The sequence below is a fragment of the Notolepis coatsorum genome (genome assembly GCF_963971535.1).
Source record: "Notolepis coatsorum genome assembly, chromosome: 10".
NCBI classification, from domain to species: Eukaryota; Metazoa; Chordata; class Actinopteri; order Aulopiformes; family Paralepididae; genus Notolepis; species Notolepis coatsorum.
The window spans coordinates 98,054,244-98,075,055 of NC_140174.1; the positions used below are offsets into that span (position 1 = coordinate 98,054,244).

The window sequence follows — 20,812 nt, forward strand, 5'->3', positions numbered from 1 at the left end:
TGTGGGAGGAAACCCACGCAAACACAGGGAAAACGTGCAAACTCCACACAGAAAGGGGGCTGGTCAAACCTTCTTGCTGTGACAGTGCGAACCACTGCACCACCACCACCACCATTCATGACCCCTAGGGGAAGAAGCCTATTGATTTTGGTAACCCTATGACCTTTCCTCTAGTGCCACCATCAGGCTGAACTTTCTATTTTCAAATGAGTTTATCATACAACTGGTATCCAGAGATGCATCTACTCATGCACAACAACCTTGCCATAAGGACCTATGAAGTCCACCATCTTAAATCATTGGAAAAATTATTGGAATCTGGAGAATAACATCTTCAAATGTGTCATTTAGATAATTGATAGGCCAAACCATATGACCGCCAGATCCAATCAAACTTTGGAAAAACACAGTAAACAGGAAATTATTTAGTTGTGAATCCACTGTCAGATTTCCACCAGACTTGAGAAATATGTTTGCCTTACAATAGCAAGGGAGTCTGTGAAGTTCTGAGTCATCTTGCCTCATGGTGGCGCTATTCTCATGAAACTAAAAAACATTGACTGCTCAACGGCTCAGATTAGGGGCATGGTCAAAAGTTGGATTGAGAATTTGGGTGGTTAGTAGGGGTGTAACTGACGGTACACATATTCGTACTGAACCATTTCAGTACTGGACCTTCAGTTCAGTATGCGCTGTCTACCGAACGAATGCAACGGTACGCTAACCACCAACGGAACATGCGTGCAGAACTTTTTTTTTGCATGCAGAATTTAATTAAAAACTCCAAGTTCACCCCTTCCCAAAATATAACTTGCGCAAAGGGCCGTATGTTCGTTCAGCCCACACACAACACTGTAATACCTGTAATTTAGCATAGCCTCATAGTGTGGCACACACACACACACACACACACACACACACACACTCTCTCAGTACGTGAGGAGGATTGGTGCTAGATTGAGAATTTGTCTCTCGGAGATCAAATTAATGATAGTTTGCGGCATATAGAACGGACATTCATACACAGCAACGTGCCTCCAAACAAGGTGTGATAAACATGAATTGATATATTTTCAGGAAATAGTATTTACCATTAGGGACCTGCATGACACTTCTTTCTCTATTCAATAACGTTTTACCCTGAGGGATGATTTACAATAAAGTAGGCTACTTACATTCTTGACGCTAGAACTCCCAAAATAGCGTAAAAAAGAAGGTAGGCCAGCTGTAGTTTACATAGCTTGCATAAAACGGTCTCGAGGTTTCACAAGTTCATCAAAATCCGAAGTATTTCCAACTGGGGCTTGAGATTGCTCAGAGTGCAAATCACTGTCTTTGCGACCAGTGGTTGCGGTTGTTGTTGTTATTACTACTCTCACGTTTCAGTTCAATGACGTTGCGTGTCTCCTATCCGTCATGCAGCGCATTCAGGCCCATGCCCACAATCTAATATATATATATATTTTTCGCTAATTCTTCGATTATTAATTTCAATATAGAATATTCATTGACAGCCCTATTTAGTTACTGCACCTGAGTGGAACATGGAAAGCCAAATAAATAAACTTAAACTTAATCTTTCCCCCACTGTACCGAAAACCCGTACCGAACGGTGACTTCAAAACCGAGGTACGTACCGAACCGTGGTTTTTGTGTACCGTTACACACTGGTTAGTAGTAGTAGTAGTAGTAGTAGTAGTAGTAGTAGTAGTTGTTGTTTTATTCAGTCATCACACACAATATAATATGCACAATGGGCCTCATTCAACAATACTCTCTTATTATTTTTCTTATATTCTTGCTTACCTGTCTGAGAACAATAAGAAAAGCCACCGCCACATTCATCAAGCCGTTCTTAACACTTTCAGTGCCAGCCATAACGTTGATTAATGTCCTTGGATGCCAGCATCCACTTCAATGATAGCGCTAAAAACGCATAATCTATGTTTTAAATTATGGCTATGTGTCTAATCTGCCTGTCGCTTATCAATGACTTGTTTGCAGTCAACATTGTCGAAACAGATTGTTTTTTAATCGGTTCATATCCTTTTTTATAGCATTTCGAAAAGCTTTCGTTCTCTCTCAAACTTCAGGAAAATAGAAAGATTCCGTCATAAACGGCATTTATTGGAATATTCTCGAATACACTAGACACGTTGTCATTTATCGGCCTATTTATGAATCGTTTTCAAATAAACGCTAGATTATCGATAGTATATGTGTACTTATGCATGCTATAATAGAAGCGAGCTGAGAAATCGATTATCTTATTTCCTCAACAGCACACACACACACACACACACATATACACATACGGGACACGCTGTTTTCTCAGTGAAAACAGCTCTGATTATTCTAAAACTGGTAACATAGACTCCTTACCTTAGATCAGATGTTCTCCAAAAAGATTATTCCAATTCCTGATCGCCATTCCAAATATCGATCGCGTTTATTGATTGATTATTGGCTGCTGTATATATTGCAGGCTGCTTTCCATCTCGCGATCACTTCCCTCTTGATCAGACGGCTCGCCACCATAGTGGAGCCAGTAGGCTCCCCCTCCACACATCCACCAGTCTAATCGAATGCCCTGCAGTTACACAGGGATAGATGATAGGGGGCGGTATTTTCCCATCGGAGCTCCTAGAGGGGCTGCTGTACCAACGGGAGACTCTGTTGATGAAATATGAATTCAGATCACTAATAAAAAAATCAAACGACAATTCGCGTGGCACTCAACGGGGGGCATGAAATAACGAGTTACCACGTCTGTGGCACTCAAAGTGTTAACGTCAATCTGTGTGTACCCAGGAGATTTGCATGCTGAATCCCACTCATTCTTAAACTCAAAAGCGCGTTCGCGCTAAATTCATTTGCATATAGACACGCCCACCATCTCCTTATAAGGCGAATGAGGCGGGTGTAAAACAGCCGAGTTTCGCCATCTGATCCCTGTCTGATATATTCAAAGGAAGCGCTTTGCGATCTCAAAATGACACACACACATGTCTCACGACTTGCGACTCAGTGCATGTGTGTGTGTTCCTGTGGGTCGCTCATCGCATGTGTGTGTGTGTGTGTGTTAATCTGATGACAAATAAAGACTTATACTTGTACTTATACGTATACGTACTGTATAGTGCGAAATAAATCGTTCCAGCAAAGTAGGCTTTGTTGTGCGCTTGTCAAGAACCAATCGCTGTGCGCAGTATACTGATATATATAATGCCGCTGATCCATAATGCTCTCTCCTTTCAGAGAGAGATGACAGGTGACCGATCCGGTATTTCCGAAGCTATAGGTTCGGAAATACCGGATCTGTCACCTGTCATCTCTCTCTAAAATGTCCGTGGCTAAAACTCAAGAGTGCGCTCAGAACTTTAGGTGTGGAGCAGAGTTTTGATTGATTGATTGAAAATTGTATTAACAGATTGCAGAATGGGTACAATACAGTACAGCTCAATACACACAATTGTTAAGGGGATGCAGACCAGAGAAAGACTTTCGTCTTGTTAACATCAGGGTCCCCCATTTTCAATTCATCATAACATATATGACATACATGACATACAGATAGACAGTACTGCTACATCTATACAGAGAAGAGAGGAGAGGAGAGGAGAGGAGAGGAGAGGAGAGGTTGTAAATATGCGTTATATGCGTACGGCCTGGGCAGCCAGCATCTAACTGTTCTAACAGCAATAATATATAATCCATTTCAGAAGCAGAACGCACGCAATAAGTTATAATAATAAATAATAATTATTGAAAAGTTCTGCATGGGTTTATAAAGTCGTATTTGGGGGTACTGTATTTGGGGGCAATTTACCAATGGTTTGCTTTCAACCCATGAACTCCTTCCCCTCTCACCATTTTATATATATCTTTTTATTTTATCTACTAAAATTGTATTATATTGTTTGTTTTGTGTCTTTGAGAATTAGGAAAAGCGCTATATAAATCGTATGTATTATTATTATTATTATTATGAATGGTAGGCTTTTTTAAATGTTTCTCATCTGGGTAAGAATTTCTTATTTCGGTAAGAGTGCTCTCGACCACTCTTATAATTTGTTCTTGCCTGAGAAAAAAGCAACAATAAGAAAACTTTGCCGAATCCCAAGTAAGAACAAAGTAAGAGGAAATGCTAGTTAAGAACAAAATCTGTTCTTATATCGCTTCATGCATGAGGCCCAATCATTCCAGATTGTCAATGGTCTTTGAGTTTGGCAGTAACTGAAAAGGTACAGACTGAAGCATAAAATTATATGCCTGTCCTATATTCTTATCAAATTAAGCCAAATTTAAAGTTTCTGGTTCTGCCAGTGCCAGTACACATTTGTAACCCTAAAAAATAGCTATACAAACCATTATCAACATTGTTCCACAAGTTAACCCCAACAATATAAATACATCTCCTTTTAATCATCAGCCTTATTAACGCTATGAATGGCTTTTTTTTTATTCATCGGATTTAGTCTTTTTAAATGTCAACCCCTATACTTCCATGCAGTATAATATGTAAGGAAGTAATAAGTGAGTAAATGATATACAAAGGCCTTATACTAGTATAACATGTCCTTAGATTTATACAGAATTGCTACTAGACTTTGACTTTTTCCTTTAATATATTTATTATCTAATAAAATATCAGGCCTAAAATGGTTATGCGATTAAAATGCGATTAATTAGATTAATTAATTACAAATCCTGTAATTAATTAGATAAAAAAATGTAATCGCCTGACAGCACTAGTACAAAGTACATCGCTGCTGTCGGGACAAAACCTCATAACTCCAAAAACCCAACTTTTCAGCAGATGAAAAAAACTAACACAGATTTGAGGGTGAATAGAGTTAGGAGGTTTAGACAGATGATCGGTTGAATGCTTTCCCATTGTTTAAACTTTGTAAAACCCACACACACATATGGAGGATGATCTACGGAGTTGATTTATATAATAAAAAAAAAATTCAAAAAATGGAGTTATGAGGTTTTGTCCCGACAGCAGCGACATGTAGGTTAAATGAGCTTTGGCTAAGAGGAATGCTCTCATTGTGGCCAGCTAGGAGACACTGAGCAAGAGAAGGAGACACTGAGCTTCAGTAGAGAGAGGGGTGGGGGCCGCCGTAGCCCCTTGCCTCTCTCTCACTTAATTAGGTGTGAACTAAGCTACTGTTTGGGCCAACCAAAACAACACATGTAATATCTCGAGAACATATACAGGCTATAATATCCATGCTTATCATACAGTTAGTTTGCTATACTTTCTAATGTAGCCATTCATTATCCAATAAGACGGACCTCTACCTCTTGCAACACTTCTATCTATCCGTATCCTCTTATCTGTTACAATGTCTCTTTTCTTTTTCACTCATATACTGAAATTCGACCTTTTAATCCCCTTTCCGGTCTTTTTCTGTGCCAGTTTTCCTGTCTTAATCATCCCCTTCTTCCTTCACAAACTCCCACATCTGCCTCTCGAACTCAGGTCAAATCCTGCCCCTCCCCTTCCATAATGGAGACAGAGAGAGACTAGAGTGATTTAGTTAGTGTTGATGTTGGCCCATCTCCAGATAAGTATATGCCCCATGGGCCCTTCTCCCCCTCGAAAAGGACGGGCACCTCTGGGGGCAACAGGATGACTGACAGACTATGTTATGTCTTGTGCAGACTCTGTGGTTACTCTCCCCTGCTCTTCTCGGCGAGCGGCAACAGTGCTGTTGGACGTTTACATGAAAACTGCTAATGTCTACAAGGTTTAACCGAGGGCGCAACACAATGGTTATCGGTGCCAAAATAAACTGTGCCGAAACAATGCTGCGCTGCCTGTGTTAGACAGGCAAAGGCGGCTACATAAGGAGGAAAGGAGGAGATGGCTCACGGCCCACAGGGAGGAGGGGCGTGCCTCCAGCCAATCACAGAGGGACTTCTCGCTGGGTTCTGTCCAGGCAAAAACTAGGGCCCGGACTGACAGCAGGAATTAAGGAGTTACAATGATTGTAAATGTCCAGGGCTGGGTGTTTACAGCCTCTTTGTATTTGTCTTGTGTGCATACCACAGATGTAATAACATATGTGCCCTGCATACCTGCTAGAAAGCTCTCATGGCAGTGTGCATGTTCACTGATTAGTTTGTGTTTTTTTAGCGTCTTGACATGCCAGCGTTGGGTGTGGTTGTCCCTTTTCCCTTAGATGACATGAGAGCTCATAGGCAAATTCAACAGGTTTAGTCACACTGCAAGCTGAGGGACACGCTGGGTCCTGCTAGAGAGAGAGAGAGAGAGAGAGAGAGAGAGAGAGAGAGAGAGAGAGACACACCCATCAACACACTTTCACTCTTCTCACACATTTCACGCATACACTCATCTTCACCCTGAGGCACCACACTGAGGCCCTCTGACTCAGATCATTATGGTGTTGGAGGGGCTTTCACACAGTTTTCACACAGTGGCCATTTTGCATTTTTGCTCTTATCTCGTTGGGCTCCTTTCCACCGTGCTCCCACCCTGGGTGACATAGACACGCCCACCAACTCATGACATAAGAGCAAAATGGCCACCGTGTTTTATTATTATTATTTATTATGGTCAACACTTTACTTTATGGGGGCACTCATAACAATAAAGTACCTAAGAACTAATGAAGAACTACTATATATGTACGTATGTGTGATGTGTAGGAAGGAACAATATCATTTCACTATAGTTAACTTGTAGAAGTAGAAGCCATTCTGGAAGGATTTCCCTGCACTGAGACATTAGTTCTGAGACTTGAGTAACTAATGGCTAATCAATGGTTTATTAACATAAAATTCCTCATTAGTTCATAGGTACTTAATAATAATTATTATGTGCCATTACTATTGCATGTGTAAAGTGTTATATTCTCAGTATCTTCGTTTTCGTCTTCATGGCCTGAGCCTGGTCCTCCCTCTCTGAAATTCATTCAACCTTTATTTAGTCTAGAAAAACCATTGAGAGTTCAGCTCTCATTTCAGACGATGTCTAGAAACATACAGCACACACCAAATACAAAAATCAATAAAACTATTAGAAACAACTGCAGACTGGTGTGAAAGATTCAAACTAAAGTATTTAATGTTTTAATGTACATTGCAAGACGTTCCACATGTCGGGGGCACAGAAGACAAAGGCAGATTTTCCAAGTCCAGTGTAAACTCTGGTGGTTTGAAGTGTAAGCAAATCATTTAGATATGACGATATACAGTATACCATGGAACGATTTTTTGGGAAACATTTCTACTGATAGAGATTTCCCTTTATCGTTTCTATCACCATTGTCGCAAAAACAAGCCACAGAACTGCTTTATGGCAGTATTTTAAGTAATTCAGAGCCTGCTTTACTCTCTCTACACGTGAGCACGAGTAACAAAATAACACGGAGCAGCGTGACACAGAAGGAAACTCCCCACAACCAATACAGAACAGAACCGTGACAAGATGAGGAACTTGTACCTAAAAGGGGGGAGGGGTACTTATGTCATTTGGTTGTGATTTAAATAGAAGAAATCTGACACTAACCAGAAACTTCTTCGCAGATGCTGTGAGACTACTGAACAGTTAATCGCAGCTCATCACTGCCATGCCTCTGCACACGGCACCGTAGCACTTTATGGCACCTATCTCTCTTTTAATTAATCAGTGAATCAAATTCGTTTTATTGAATTAAATCAGTTTTATTGAATTAGACTAGGTTTTTATTGAATGGATTCGTTTTCTATTGAATTCATTATTTAAATTTTTTTATTGAATCAGTTTGTATGTCTATCATGAGGATCAGTATTTATTTTAGTATTTACTCTAGTTATTTAGTATTTAATGGCTATAACCGAGACCGGAGTACTGTATCTCGTGCTTCCATGTCACATGGAAAAATTACAATAAACATGACTTTGACTTTGAAAACTATACTTTATAAAGTATGACCGGTTCCCACCTATACCACCTAATATTACACAACAACCATAAGAGGCAGTACAGGGAGAGCCAAAAGATGCACAGCTAAATGGAAGGCAAGTGTTGAAAGCACTGTTCAACGTCACTTCCTAATAAAAGGAGAAAAGAGAAAGTGCCTTTAATTTATAGTAGTTACTTAAATGTAGTCATGGGGCATGTGGTTATTGGTTATTTGGAAAGACACTATATATTGTGATATGAAATTACCCATATCGTGATAGAAGATTTAGTCAATATCGCACAGCCCTAGGAGCGAGTATGATGAGGTCTAGAATAGATGAGGACCAATAATGAGGTGATACAAGGGGGAAGATCTCCAACATTGGCTTTGTATAGAAATAGATGCCAGTGCAAATCACGTCTCTCTCTGCCTGAGTGGACCACCCAACCTTATTGCACAGGATACAATGGTGAGTACTATAACAATCACCGGTGATGCCTCAATGGCAAAGGAGGGGAGTTCATACTCTGGGGGATATTTATGATAAGAACGGCCTTTCGAGCGTTTCAGGACTTAAAAGAATTTTATGATCTTCCCGGCGAGTCCTTCTTTCTTTACCTTCAACTAAGGTCAGCGCTGAGGGCGCATGGCGTGCCGTGGGCTCAAGCTTTGCACCCACACCCCTTCCTCAGGCTCATAGTGGACAGGACAACCTCCAGAGGGTTTGTCTCAGACTTTTATACGCTCTTAATTCAATCCACGTATACAAATGTATCATTGGATACAATCTGGCGTGGGGATATCCCGGAGTTGGACCCCGAGTTTGACTGGGATGAGGTTTGGACAAATGTGGCATTGTCCTCCCGCAACCCCAATCACCAGCAAATTTATTTTAATTATATTCATAGGACCTATCTTACACCTAGGAAGCTATTTGCTATGGGACTGGTAACCGACTCTCTGTGCACTTTGTGCTCTCAAAGGGCCACTGGCACTTATATGCATATGTATTGGGATTGCCCACCAGTAGCCCGCTTCTGGAGGACAAACTTTCAGATCTATGTGGCTTAACAATCCCATTCACAGCTGTTACGCTACTCCTGAATGATATAACAACACTAACCGCGTCCGTACAACAAAAAAGGGTTATCCTACCGGGCGTCACAGCAGCGAAGAAGCTAATAGCATTGAGATGGAAGGAGCCTGAGAAGCTCACAGTGATTAACTGGTCCCTAACACTGTTGGATGTGATTTATCTTGAGATATCCACGGCGCGGGTGATTGGGGTGGGGCAGGCTGGGATTGAACTGTGGGTCGCAGCAACTGAAAAGGTCAGAACCGCCGTGTGCGGCTGAGCGGGGTTGGGGTGCTTGTCCGGGGGAGTCCGGCGGTCTCGTGGGAGGGGGAGGAGGAAATGTCTTGTCTGTCTTGTCTTTTGTGTTGTCCTCTTGACTTTAACTGGGGGGGATTTTATTGGGGGGGAGCTATTTTGCTATTTCTTCACTATTTGGGCACTTTTACACGGTTCCTGTGAGTCTATGGAACACCTCTGTAGGTTTTTGTTTTTCAAGAAGGTTCATTGTTTTGTATTTCTATTCGGGTATTCAAAAGCAGCGTTTTTCTACCTCAGGACCTTTTGAGATGACTCAGTTCGGTGAGGATGAATGTTGCGAGGTGAATTGGAAGAGTGGGCCTTTTTGAGAATTAGAGATATAAGTTTTATTAATATAGGGCCACACGGCCGGGAAACGGTGCTGAATACTGGGAAAGGCCATTTATGAGATAGTACCCCTTTAAATTTAAAATGTTGTACTCTGTTTTTTTTTTTTATATAATTTGTTATTTCTGTATTATTATTGTTTCTGTTATCTCCCTGTGAAGTTATGTGTATTGTTATTGTGGTTATTGTGTTGTCTTGTTTTCATGTAAGTAATAATAAAAAATTTGATAAAAAAAAAAAAAATCACCGGTGATGGATCTAAGGGCAGAATCCAAGGGCTTAAGAACAGAAGTGGGAGCATGTCTATAAATCACATCTCCATAATCCAAGACAGATAGAAAAGCTTCAACAAACTTCAATCTGCTAATCATCGTTCTTTTCCTGTTACAAGAAGCCAATTTTTGGCCAGTTTACTGCCAAGATTCGAGTCATAAAAAATGAGTCATGAATGTCTTCATTTAAACTTGTTTCTCTGCTTTCCACTCAAATTAGATGCAGCCCCTCTGCCTATTGGAAACGGAGCTGGCGGCTTGAAGCTGGAGGATGACACGTCATTTCCTGTGAAGATCCAGGGGGCTGGAGTGGAATTCTTTGAAATGCAGGTAAAACACAAAGGCCTAACTATGGTCTAACTATAGTAAAGCTATAGTAAAGCTATAGTATTCCAGTGTTTTCCTTTCCCTGCACAAACAAATGACTGTAGAAAATACTATAGTGAATCACTATAGAAACATAGAATTTCTCTGGTAAAAAAACACAGTAATACTTCAGTACGTCTGTGGTAAATCAAATCAAATCAAATTTATTTGTAAAGCCCCGAAATCACAAGGTAATGCCCCCATGGGCTGTACAAGTATTTAAACAAGTCAAGAACATCACAATACACCAAGAACAAAAAAACACCATAAAATCCAAATATGCGACACTCCCAGACATTCCCCAATGAAGATAAGGAAAAACTCACTAAAAACCTAGCAATAGGAAAAAACACCACAAGCGATGTGGAGGAAGAAACCTCAGATGGGCTGTTCAAAGGGGGATTCCCCCAACTTGGATATCGATGATAAATCTATACTGTGTATGAATAAAACAGGAATCGTCGTATGCAAGTTTCAAGTTCAAGTTTGTTTATTATTAGTCACAACAAAATACAGAATACTTGATGATGAAATGCGTGTTTCTGTATGAGCCCCTGAGAGTGTGCTACATACAGTAAAAAGAAAGTAAGTTAAAAAAAAAAGTAAGTAAAGTCAATAATATACATATATACAATATACAATACAGAGTTAAATAAGTAACAGTGAGGTACAATTCAGAGGTACAAAACTTAGGGTATGGTGCATCATCATCATCATCATCATCAAACCTTTATTTGAATAGGCAGGTTAATTAAGAACAAGTTCTTATTTTCAATAACGGCCTATAAATGAGTGCAAATGAGGTATGAATGTAGTGCAAATCTCTTTAATAATAGATACATATAAAGTGTGTTAAAGTGAGTGGTAAGGTGAGTGTTTGTTTAAAGTGAGTGTGTACATGTGGAAGTGTGTGCAGTGAGTGTAGATGATGGGTTGTTAGTTACATAGTGTCATTGTCATTGAGCATCCTGATGGCCTGGGGATAGAAGCTCCTTCTCTAAATCTCTAGTATGCACAAACAAAACACAGGAATACTATAGGTTTTACTATAGTTTATTTTTGTACGGGTGTTGCTCTCATCTCCTTGGTTAGATAGGCTATCCCTGGCTACCATCAGCACTGTAGATGGAGGACTAACCACTGGCATGGTTGGAGGACTTCAGAAGTGATTGGGAGAAGGTTGTGGTTGATAACAATTTGGCATAATCCCTTGTCCTCGTCTCAAGCATGTCTGCTGTCTGTATATCAGGTGGTTTGTGGCCCTCTGTTTATGTGATAGACCTTGTGTCTTTGCAGGTCCACGGCTTTTGGCTGGTCCAGGATGCAGTGATGGCCCTCCTAGCGCGAGAAGAGGTGTGTCCGCGCTCCAGCCTGTCATTGGCTCTTTCTGGGATGACCCTTGACCCCCTCGCCGAACTACAAAGCCTGAAGGGCCTGAAACCAGGATCCATCCTCCGCCTGGTTGAAGGTACTCTCTCTCTCCTCTCTCTCTCTCTCTCTCTCGCTCGCTCTCTCTCTCTCTCTCTCTCTCTCGCTCTCGCTCTCGCTCTCGCTCTCGCTCTCTCGCTCTCTCGCTCTCGCTCTCTCTCCCCCCCTCTCGCTCTCGCTCTCTCTCTCTCTCTCTCTCTCTTTATCTCTCTCTGCTATCAAGCAAGATAGCAACATGAGGGTTGCTGATGAACCCTATGAACTTCATGACTAACTCAAAGAAGGGACCCTCCTTGTTGCTCTTCCAGTGGTATTTCATTAATTAGATTCATACTGGAATGTTAGGAGTGGCTGTAACTGATTGTAGAATTGATGTAGAATTTGATTGTTTTGTTTTGGAATATATATTATTGTGTGCCGTCTCTCTCCCCCCTCTCTCTCACTTCCACACACACACACACACACACACACACACTCACTCACTCACATGCACGCACAGACCATAAAGGGTGTGAAACACTCAACACTGGCCTGGTGTCAGCTGAAGTGCAGTTCGTTTTAGGTCGCCAAACATCATCAGGCGGAGAGGCGGGCCCTGGAAAATCAGGTTCTAGCACTTAATTTAGCCTATAGGCCTACTGTTAAAGGAACACAGCCAACTCAACTTACACCTGTCTCCTCCAACATTCAAGGTGAAATCGAATGTTAAATACCGGCATTTTTGCAAGTCTGCCGGCTCTATTGTTTGATCTAAACTGTCTCCCAGTGAAAATGACTCCTTTTGGCTGTTATTCAAAAGCAACGAGACACCAGCGTGTATACTGTGGAACAAGATACCAGAATGTAAACAACGCCTGTTAGAGTTTGATAGAAACAGTTTGAAAATAGGGCTAGTGTACAGTATTATCACAATCCAATTGCTCCCGATGTGCAGGTTGGCACCTTGCATGGTTGCCTCTGCCATCGGTGTGTGAGTGAATGGGTGAATGTGAGGAACAAAATTGTAAATCACTTTGGATAAAAGCGATATATAAATGCACCATTTTAATATAGGCAATACAAAAAAGTGTTATCATTTATGTATTGGTTATATCCAAAGACGTGACTCACATAGCTGATATTACTGGCAAATTTTTTATGTAATCCAATTCAAACACTGATTGATATTGACCTAATTATAATAATAATAATTTCTTAAATTGATATAGCACCTTTCAGGAAACCCAAGGCGCTTAACAGAGGAGGGGGGCAAACTAAGTGGAAGGAAATCAGAGGAACAATTGGGTAAAAAGAGGGAAGTCAGGCAGAGTCAGTGATACATTTGGTGAAGAGGTGAGATTTTTGTTTTTTGAATGAGTCCAGGGATGTAGCGTTGCAGATCTTTGGAGGGAGGGAGTTCCAGAGGGTGGGTGCGGCAACAGAGAAGGCTCTGGGATCGACAGTGCGCAGGTTGGTGGTAGGGATGGAGAGGAGACCGGAGTCAGAGGACCACATCCTCCGGGGTGGGATGTAGGGATGGAGGAGGTCAGCTAGGTACCGGGGGGCAAGGGAGTGAAGGGATTTGTAAGTGATGAGGAGGATCTTAAAGTTGATGAGGGACTTGGACCGGAAGCCAGTGGATGAGGGTGGGAGTGGTGTGGTGCCAGAGCTTGGTGCGGGTGAGAACACTAGCAGCTGAATTCTGGACATATTGCAGCCTGTTCAGGGCATTGCTGCAGTAGCCCTGCAAGGACTGCATTGGAGTCCAGACGGGAGGTGATGAAGGAGTGGATGAGTGTCTCTGCTACGGAGTCAGGGAAAGATGGCCGGAGTCTGGAGATCTTTTTGAAATGGAAAAAAGCAGATTTGATTATTGATTTGATGTGTGAATGAAATGAGAGGGTGGAGTCCAGTATGACACCCATGTTGCAGACTTCTGGGGAAGGGTGGATGGAGCAGCCATCCACTTCTAGAAGGAGATCTCCAACATTCCGGAGCAGTGACTGCTTGGCCACAACCATGAGCTCTTGTCTTCTTGCTGTTGAGTTTAAGGCAGTTAGTGGGATGACATCCAGGCCTTGATGTCAAGGAGGCAGTTGACGAGGTGCTGTGGGGGGAGAGGAGTGGAGGGTGAGGTGCTGATGTAGAGCTGAGTGTCATCCGCATAGGAGTGAAAATTGAGACCATGTTTCCGGATGATGTGACCATGGGGGAGCATGTAGATACTAGTGAAGAGGAGTGGAAAAGAATGGAACCCTGTTATGCTCTGTGTGCATTATTGGAAGCATTTCTTTGTACTCCAGGCATGGATTATTTGTACCACATGTCTGCATTCTGTCAGTCTTTCTTGCTCAGGTTTCATGATGATCTTGGCTACTGGCTTATAGTTTATTTGCTGACTCGTATTTTGTTGCAGATATTTTACCCCTTAAGCTTACCACACATTTAGCACAAAAACGCTGACGATTGCATATCCAAAGTCATTTGTGATTTATTATACTTATAGCACATGCATGAGTCTGGTCTCTTTTAAAATGTAACATTATGAAGTCTCTTACACAATAAAAATCACTTTGAGTGCTAGGGCGGCTACGTGGCGTAGTGGGCAAGGTGCTCGCCACGAAATCTGGAGACGCTGGGCTCGCCTGTTCGAGCCCAGCGCTCCACATTTGCTTTCAGTTTAGCTGGTCGTCCGCAGTAATACACATTGGCCGTATTACGGGGAGGGAAACTGAAGGGTGGGGATCGGGCGTTGTGGACAGCGACTCCTACAGGTCGGTTGGTGCGCCTGCGCAGTAGAATCAGGAAGTGTCGGGGGCAGCGTGAGCCTCCCACGCGTTACTCCTCGACACTGAGAGATCGAGCTGCGCAGGTGAAAAGATGCGACTGCTGTTACCTCAAGTACCGGAGGGGACTTGTGCTATGTATGACTTAGTCCACATTGCAGCCGGCTTGTGGGAGGCAAGAAACAGCGTTCGTGACAGGGGAGGGTTGAATTGGATGATATGAAATTGGGATGGGAGAAAATATAGAAAATGGGAGAAAAAGTGGATAAAAAAAAAAAATCACTTTGAGTGCTAATGAAATAGAGAAACAGAGGTTTGAACACACTGAAATAAAATATTTGCTCCTAACTTTTGTGTTAACATGTTGCCAGATGCCTGTTTTTGGGTTCCAGCTGAGAGGTAAATATACTATGGAAAACATAATGGTTCCATAGTCTTATAGTCATACAGGTCCAAAGTTTATAAAAATCCCATGTAGAGCGGCTGGGTGGCGCAGCGGAGATTGCGCTCGTCACCAATGCAAGAGACTCCGGTCTCGAATCCCGGTGTCAGCATTGCCTCCGGCTTGGGCCAGTCGTCATACTATCTCAATTGGCAGAGGTAGCGGGTGGAAGTCGATGGGTGGGGATTGGATGTTGTGGACAGCGACTCCTACAGGTCGGTTGGGGGACGCCTGCACAGCAGAGACAGGAAGTAGCGGGGGTAGTGTGAGCCTCCCATGCGTTACACCTCGCCACTGAGAGTCTGGGCTGTCTGGTGAAAAGATGCGACAGGCTGCCTCCTCGTTTACCGGAGGGGACACGTGATGCAAGGCTTCTATCCTCCCTACGACCGACCAGTGGGGGGCATAGTCGAGCAACGTTCAAGACAGGGGAGGGGAGAATTGGAAATACGAAATTGGGATGGGAGAAAAATAAGGAGAAAAATTGGATAAAAAAAAAATCCCATTTAGAATGAGTGTTTACTAGGTTTTTGTAATGTGTGTACAGCAATAATTCAGCGTGATTATCCAAAATGGCCGTCCACTTCCATTCATTCAAAGAGCTTGTTGGTCTTCTTCTGCCCCCTTCTCGTTGCAATCAGTGCTCGTCTGGGATCGCTTTCGGAGCAGACACTCCTTGGCTACAATGGTGGTCAATCATTTTCGCCATTAGCGGTGACTGGTCAGTTCAGGACCGTTTACAACAGGACGTGGTCACTTGTCACAACGGCTTGTCAAATGACGCTCGCCGGATATATTTCGTCTTGTAACCCGAGACCCGAAGCACGCAATAGGTTGAGTGTGGTGACGATCGAAAGGCGGCAAATTCAACTTTCCAACAATGTATTGGCTGCACGGCAAAAAATGCAGCCCGGAGCCGGCAGATGAGCGCAAAGTGCCACACACAGGCGTGGCATGGCGTTAAGAGGTTACAATAGTTATGTGTTGTTCTTTTGTCTGGTTTATACCTTCATTGTTGAGAGTAACTATATGAATTAAGCAACTCTATCAAATTAATCGGTGCCATTATACTGCAGACTGGGCTGATGACATTCTGATTCTGTAATTCATATAATTACACCTGCACAGCACAAAGGGTTGGAGGGTATTGTAATCACTCCTGTGGTTCTGTCATTCTGTCTGTATGTCTATCTATCTGTCTGCACCAGCCATAACTTCTACAGTTCTGATCCGATTTGGATGATAAATGGCACATAGGCTAACAGCAGGCCAAGGACCTGAGTTCTCGAATATCTTTCAAATCAATTACACTTTTCAATGACAAGTATTTATTTTTTTATTGATTTCCATTAGGGATGCTCGATATTGGCTTTTTTACCGATACCGATATTGTCCAACTCTTAATTTCCGATACCGATATCAACCGATACCGATATATGCAGGGTCCCCCCCCCCCCCAAAAAATGAAATAATTTCCGGTAATTAACATTACATATCTCTTGTTGTGGAATTAACACAACATTATGCATACTTTTGACAATAAATAAAATCAGAATTTGTTCTTACTTGCTTGCCTGGGTAAATAAAGGTTATAGAAATGTAAAAAAAAAAAAAAATTGAAAACCGATATTTTCCGACATCACATTTTAATGCCGATATCGGCCGATAATATCGGTAGGCCGATAATATCGGACATCCCTAATTTCCATCATTGTCCATTGAAGAATATACAGCATAAAGTTGCACCTTTTGAATGCAAGAGGGCAATACTACACAGGTTGCTGCTCAGAAACATTCTCCACGAGCACTTGAGTGCATCAGCCACTGAGGATATTTCACACAATGACCGAGAGAGAGACCGGAGCCCAGCAAATCTCTTTTTACATCAGTATTGTGCAGAACAGTTTCATGTTTGTGGGTTAAAACCTCTTAACATGCAACGGCCCACATGTGGGCCCTCTTGAGGACGATTTGCCCACCGGCACGTTGGCGACCTCTAGTGGCTCAGGTGTGCATATCTTTTAATACAATATATATATCGAAGTAAAGCAGGTGACAAGATCCGTTCAGCGGTTCTCAAGTGACATGCCGATATGTGAGGCATGCGCCGAAGTACACGGTATTGCGTAAATACCACTCCCGACTCTTGGGGCTCTCACGAGCGAAAACAGGAAGAGAAAAAACTTAGAATGAAACCAGGAACGCTACACAGTTTACCAAAATCGCTCCTAATCACTCATTTCTGAACGGATTTCTATGAAATTTGGACATGTAGTAAACAAGACTTCAGGCTATGGACACATGGTGTCTTTTAAGCCATGACAATTTTTGGGGAAATACTACTCCTGGACTACTAACTACTACAGAAAAACGTGAGTAACAAGTTTTTCTACAACTCAAGTTCAGACCTATGTTACTCTATTTCATTAGCACTAAAAGTGAATTTTCTTTATTGTATCAGAAACTTCAGAATGTCATATTTCAAAAGAGACCAGGCTCATGCATAAGTATAAAGTATAGTATTTTGGTTTGCAAAAAAAGTATGCAGTCCTCAAAAACGAAAACTAAAATTACCAATTTTGGGGGCGCCTGTTAATTAAGTATTTATTCATGTTCACTATTTAGCCAATTGTCCTCCATCATCTTATTCTACTCAGTGAATTAAAAGTTTAGAAATCTAGTGATCTATGCACAAAATGTATTATTTTAAATGTTACTTGATTACAACACGATTGTGTTAGTAAGGTTAGTTAATGTTGTGTTTAAAGGTGAAATATAAAAATATATTCGCTATTTGGCCAAACGAGATGGCTGGTCTAAAGTAGGCAGGCAGACAACGCACGTTAGGGGTAGAAGGCACAGTCTCTGGAGGAGGAGAGAATCCAAACCAGGAGATCTTGTTAACTTTGAAATACAAATAAAAATAGGCTACTCTAGACCTGTGGTATGTTCCAGTGGTATTGAAATTTGATACTTTTATGGTATTGATGGAATTACTACTAAATATTATCGAGTATAGGCAAATGCTGTGGTACCCAGTGTCAGTCGATACCACATTTTTATACCCAAGTTGTCTGTGTTGTCTGTTTTTTCCAAGATGTATCCAATCCAAATGTAACAAAGCCTATTGGCTCACACAGCACACGCAACAACACGCATAATAAGGTATCGGAAAAAAAATGTTTTGGTATCTGTATCAAATCCCAGGCATCTGTATTGGCACCGGTATCAAACATTTTCAAACGATACCCAGCCCTAGTGCTCCATGGCAGGAATGAAACGCAGCCCTATCCTAATACAAAATCTCCATAGCTGATGTTAACCTTTTCCCACTTGCGCGGGTGTAGGCATCTCTCTGGTTGTTTGCTTTTAACAGACTGATCTAATTGTGCTCGGGCACAAAGGATAAACGGCGTTGGTGACTGTACCACTGAAAGAGAATGGATCTGTAATCAGTACAGGTCTGATTGATTGATTGAAAAGTTTATTAACAGATTGCAGAATGGGTACAGTACAGTACAGCTCAATACATACAATTGTTAAGAGGATGCAGACCTGAGAGACTTTCGTCTTGTTTCCATCAGGGTCCCCCATTTTCAATTCATCATATGACACACACGACATACAGATAGACAGTACTGCTACATCTATACATTTATGACATACCAGATTTTCAAATACAGTACTGTTTGTGATACTAAAAAAATCCAGAAAAAGAGTGTATATACATTTGACATAGAAACTGTGCATTGGAGGAGGTTGGGTAGGTGGGATGGGGCTGTACATTGGAGGTGGGGGGGACACTGTACATTGGAATACTGACATACATTTGACATAGAAACTGTACATTGGAGGAGGTTGGGTAGGTGGGGTGGGGTTGGGTGGGGCTGTACATTGGAGGTGGGGGGGGGGGGGGGGGGGTTGGGTACATTGGAATACTGGGTTAGGACATTTGTAGGGGCCAGTTTCGAATTGCAGTCTCCCGTAGGTGTTCTTTGAGAGTGCTTTTGAAGGTGGGTAGTGATTCACATTCCTTTACAGCTTTGGGTAGGGCGTTCCACATTGATGTGGCATAATTGCGAAACGTGTTTAGTCCCTTGTTTGAGCCGAATCTGGGTTTTACATGATTTGTGGAGCTCCCTCTGGTGTTGTGATCGTGGTATTCACTGACCTTTGGGAAGTATTTTGACATGTACATGGGTACCTTGGTCGTGTAGTGTATCTTGTAGACCAGGCCCATTGCAAGTTGCTGTACTCTGTCGTCTACTCTAAGCCATCCTAGGTTGGCAAAGTGTGCAGGGGTGAGGTGGGTTCTAGGAGTCAGGTCAAGCAGTAGTCTGACTAGTTTGTTTTGAGATGTTTGTAATTTGGTTTTTAGTGCCTTTGAGGTGCTTTGGTACCATGAGGTGCAAGCATAGTCGTAGTACCCTTGAATGAGTGCTCCTGCCAGAGTCTTCAGGGTATTCTTGTTTACCAGAGAGGAGATCCGGTACAAGAATCGAGTTCGTTGGTTGACTTTTTTTTATTACATTGGATGCCATTTTGTCACAGGAAAGATTAGCCTCTAGGATGGAACCCAGGTAGGTAATTTCATCTTTCCTTGTGACAATATTGTTACCCACTGTAACTGAGAAGCCGTCGGTCTTGCTGAGTTTGTTATTTGAACCGAAGAGAATGGACTCTGTTTTGCCTCCTCTGTGTAATGATAGTTTGTTGTCGGCGAGCCATATGCAGATTTTGCCTAGTTCCGAGCTGAGGGTTTTTTCAACCTGTAACTTGTTCTTGTCAGAGACCAGCAGGGCTGAGTCGTCCGCAAACAGGAACAAGTTGCAGTCACAAGCTGATGACATGTCATTTGCATAAATTAGGAACAGTAGTGGTCCTAGTATGCTTCCTTGTGGAACACCACAGTTCACTGTGAGGGGGGGGGGATAGGGTACCGTTTACCTCCACCATCTGTTCTCTCCCCTCCAGGTAGGATTGTATCCAGCTCACTGATAAACTATCAAAACCAATTGCTTTTAGCTTGTCAATCAGAATGGTGTGATTGACCGTGTCGAAGGCCTTTTGTAGGTCTAGCATGACCATGCCGCAGTATTTGCCCGCGTCCACCTCTTGCTTGATGTGGTCGTTCAAATAGAGAAGGCATGTGTCAGTGGAGTGGGATGTTCTGAAGCCAGATTGGAATTCGTAGATTAGATTTTTATCCGCGAGGTACTTTTCGACCTGTTCGTATACTATTTTTTCCATGACTTTCGAGATGGATGTAAGGATAGAAACAGGGCTGTAGTTGCCTGGGTCTAATTTGCTGCCCTTTTTGTGCAGGGGTGTTAATCTCGCTTTTTTTTTCTTTTTTTCTTTTTTTTTATTATTGCAAAACAAAATTGTTAAAAGTCAGTACTCAACACACAATGCATAATGAAACTAACAATTAAGGTGGCTAAAATGACATGCAAGTACAGAAACAGAAAACAAAAAAAAGTATATAATAATATTTTACCGTATACAGTGTATATCCAACGAAATTACCAATTATACCAATGTCTTATACAGGATATACTCCTAATACCTATTATCTAAAACCCTACACACATATGCTCCAGCTCGAACCCCCCCCTCCCGGACCCCTCCTTGGATAGTACCTCCATTATCCCTCACTCCTAACCAGACACTACCATTATAAGCTAGCTTTTATTCTCTCCACCACTTCTAACCACATTGACATTTTGGATTCGTTGAGACCCAGAATTCTTGCTGTAGATATTTCTTGATAAATCACATCGAGATATGTAAGAAACCAAATAATCTCGCTATTTTGAAGTCCTTGGGGACGTGTCCCTGTTTTATGGAGAGGTTTATTATGTGTGTGATGACTGGGGTGATGGCGGCTGCTGAGTCTC

The 20,812-nt window shown here is 42.1% G+C and overlaps 1 protein-coding gene across 1 annotated transcript in view; it reads left to right on the top strand.

Moving 5' to 3' along the window:
- LOC311236010 (clustered mitochondria protein homolog) overlaps positions 1–20,812 on the top strand; it is a 79,110-nt gene that overhangs the window by 8,460 nt on the left and 49,838 nt on the right. Inside the window, exons 3-4 of the mRNA XM_084323579.1 lie at positions 10,132–10,241; positions 11,574–11,745. Of these exons, the coding sequence (XP_084179705.1) occupies positions 10,132–10,241; positions 11,574–11,745 (282 nt within the window). The remainder of the gene's footprint in view (positions 1–10,131; positions 10,242–11,573; positions 11,746–20,812) is intronic.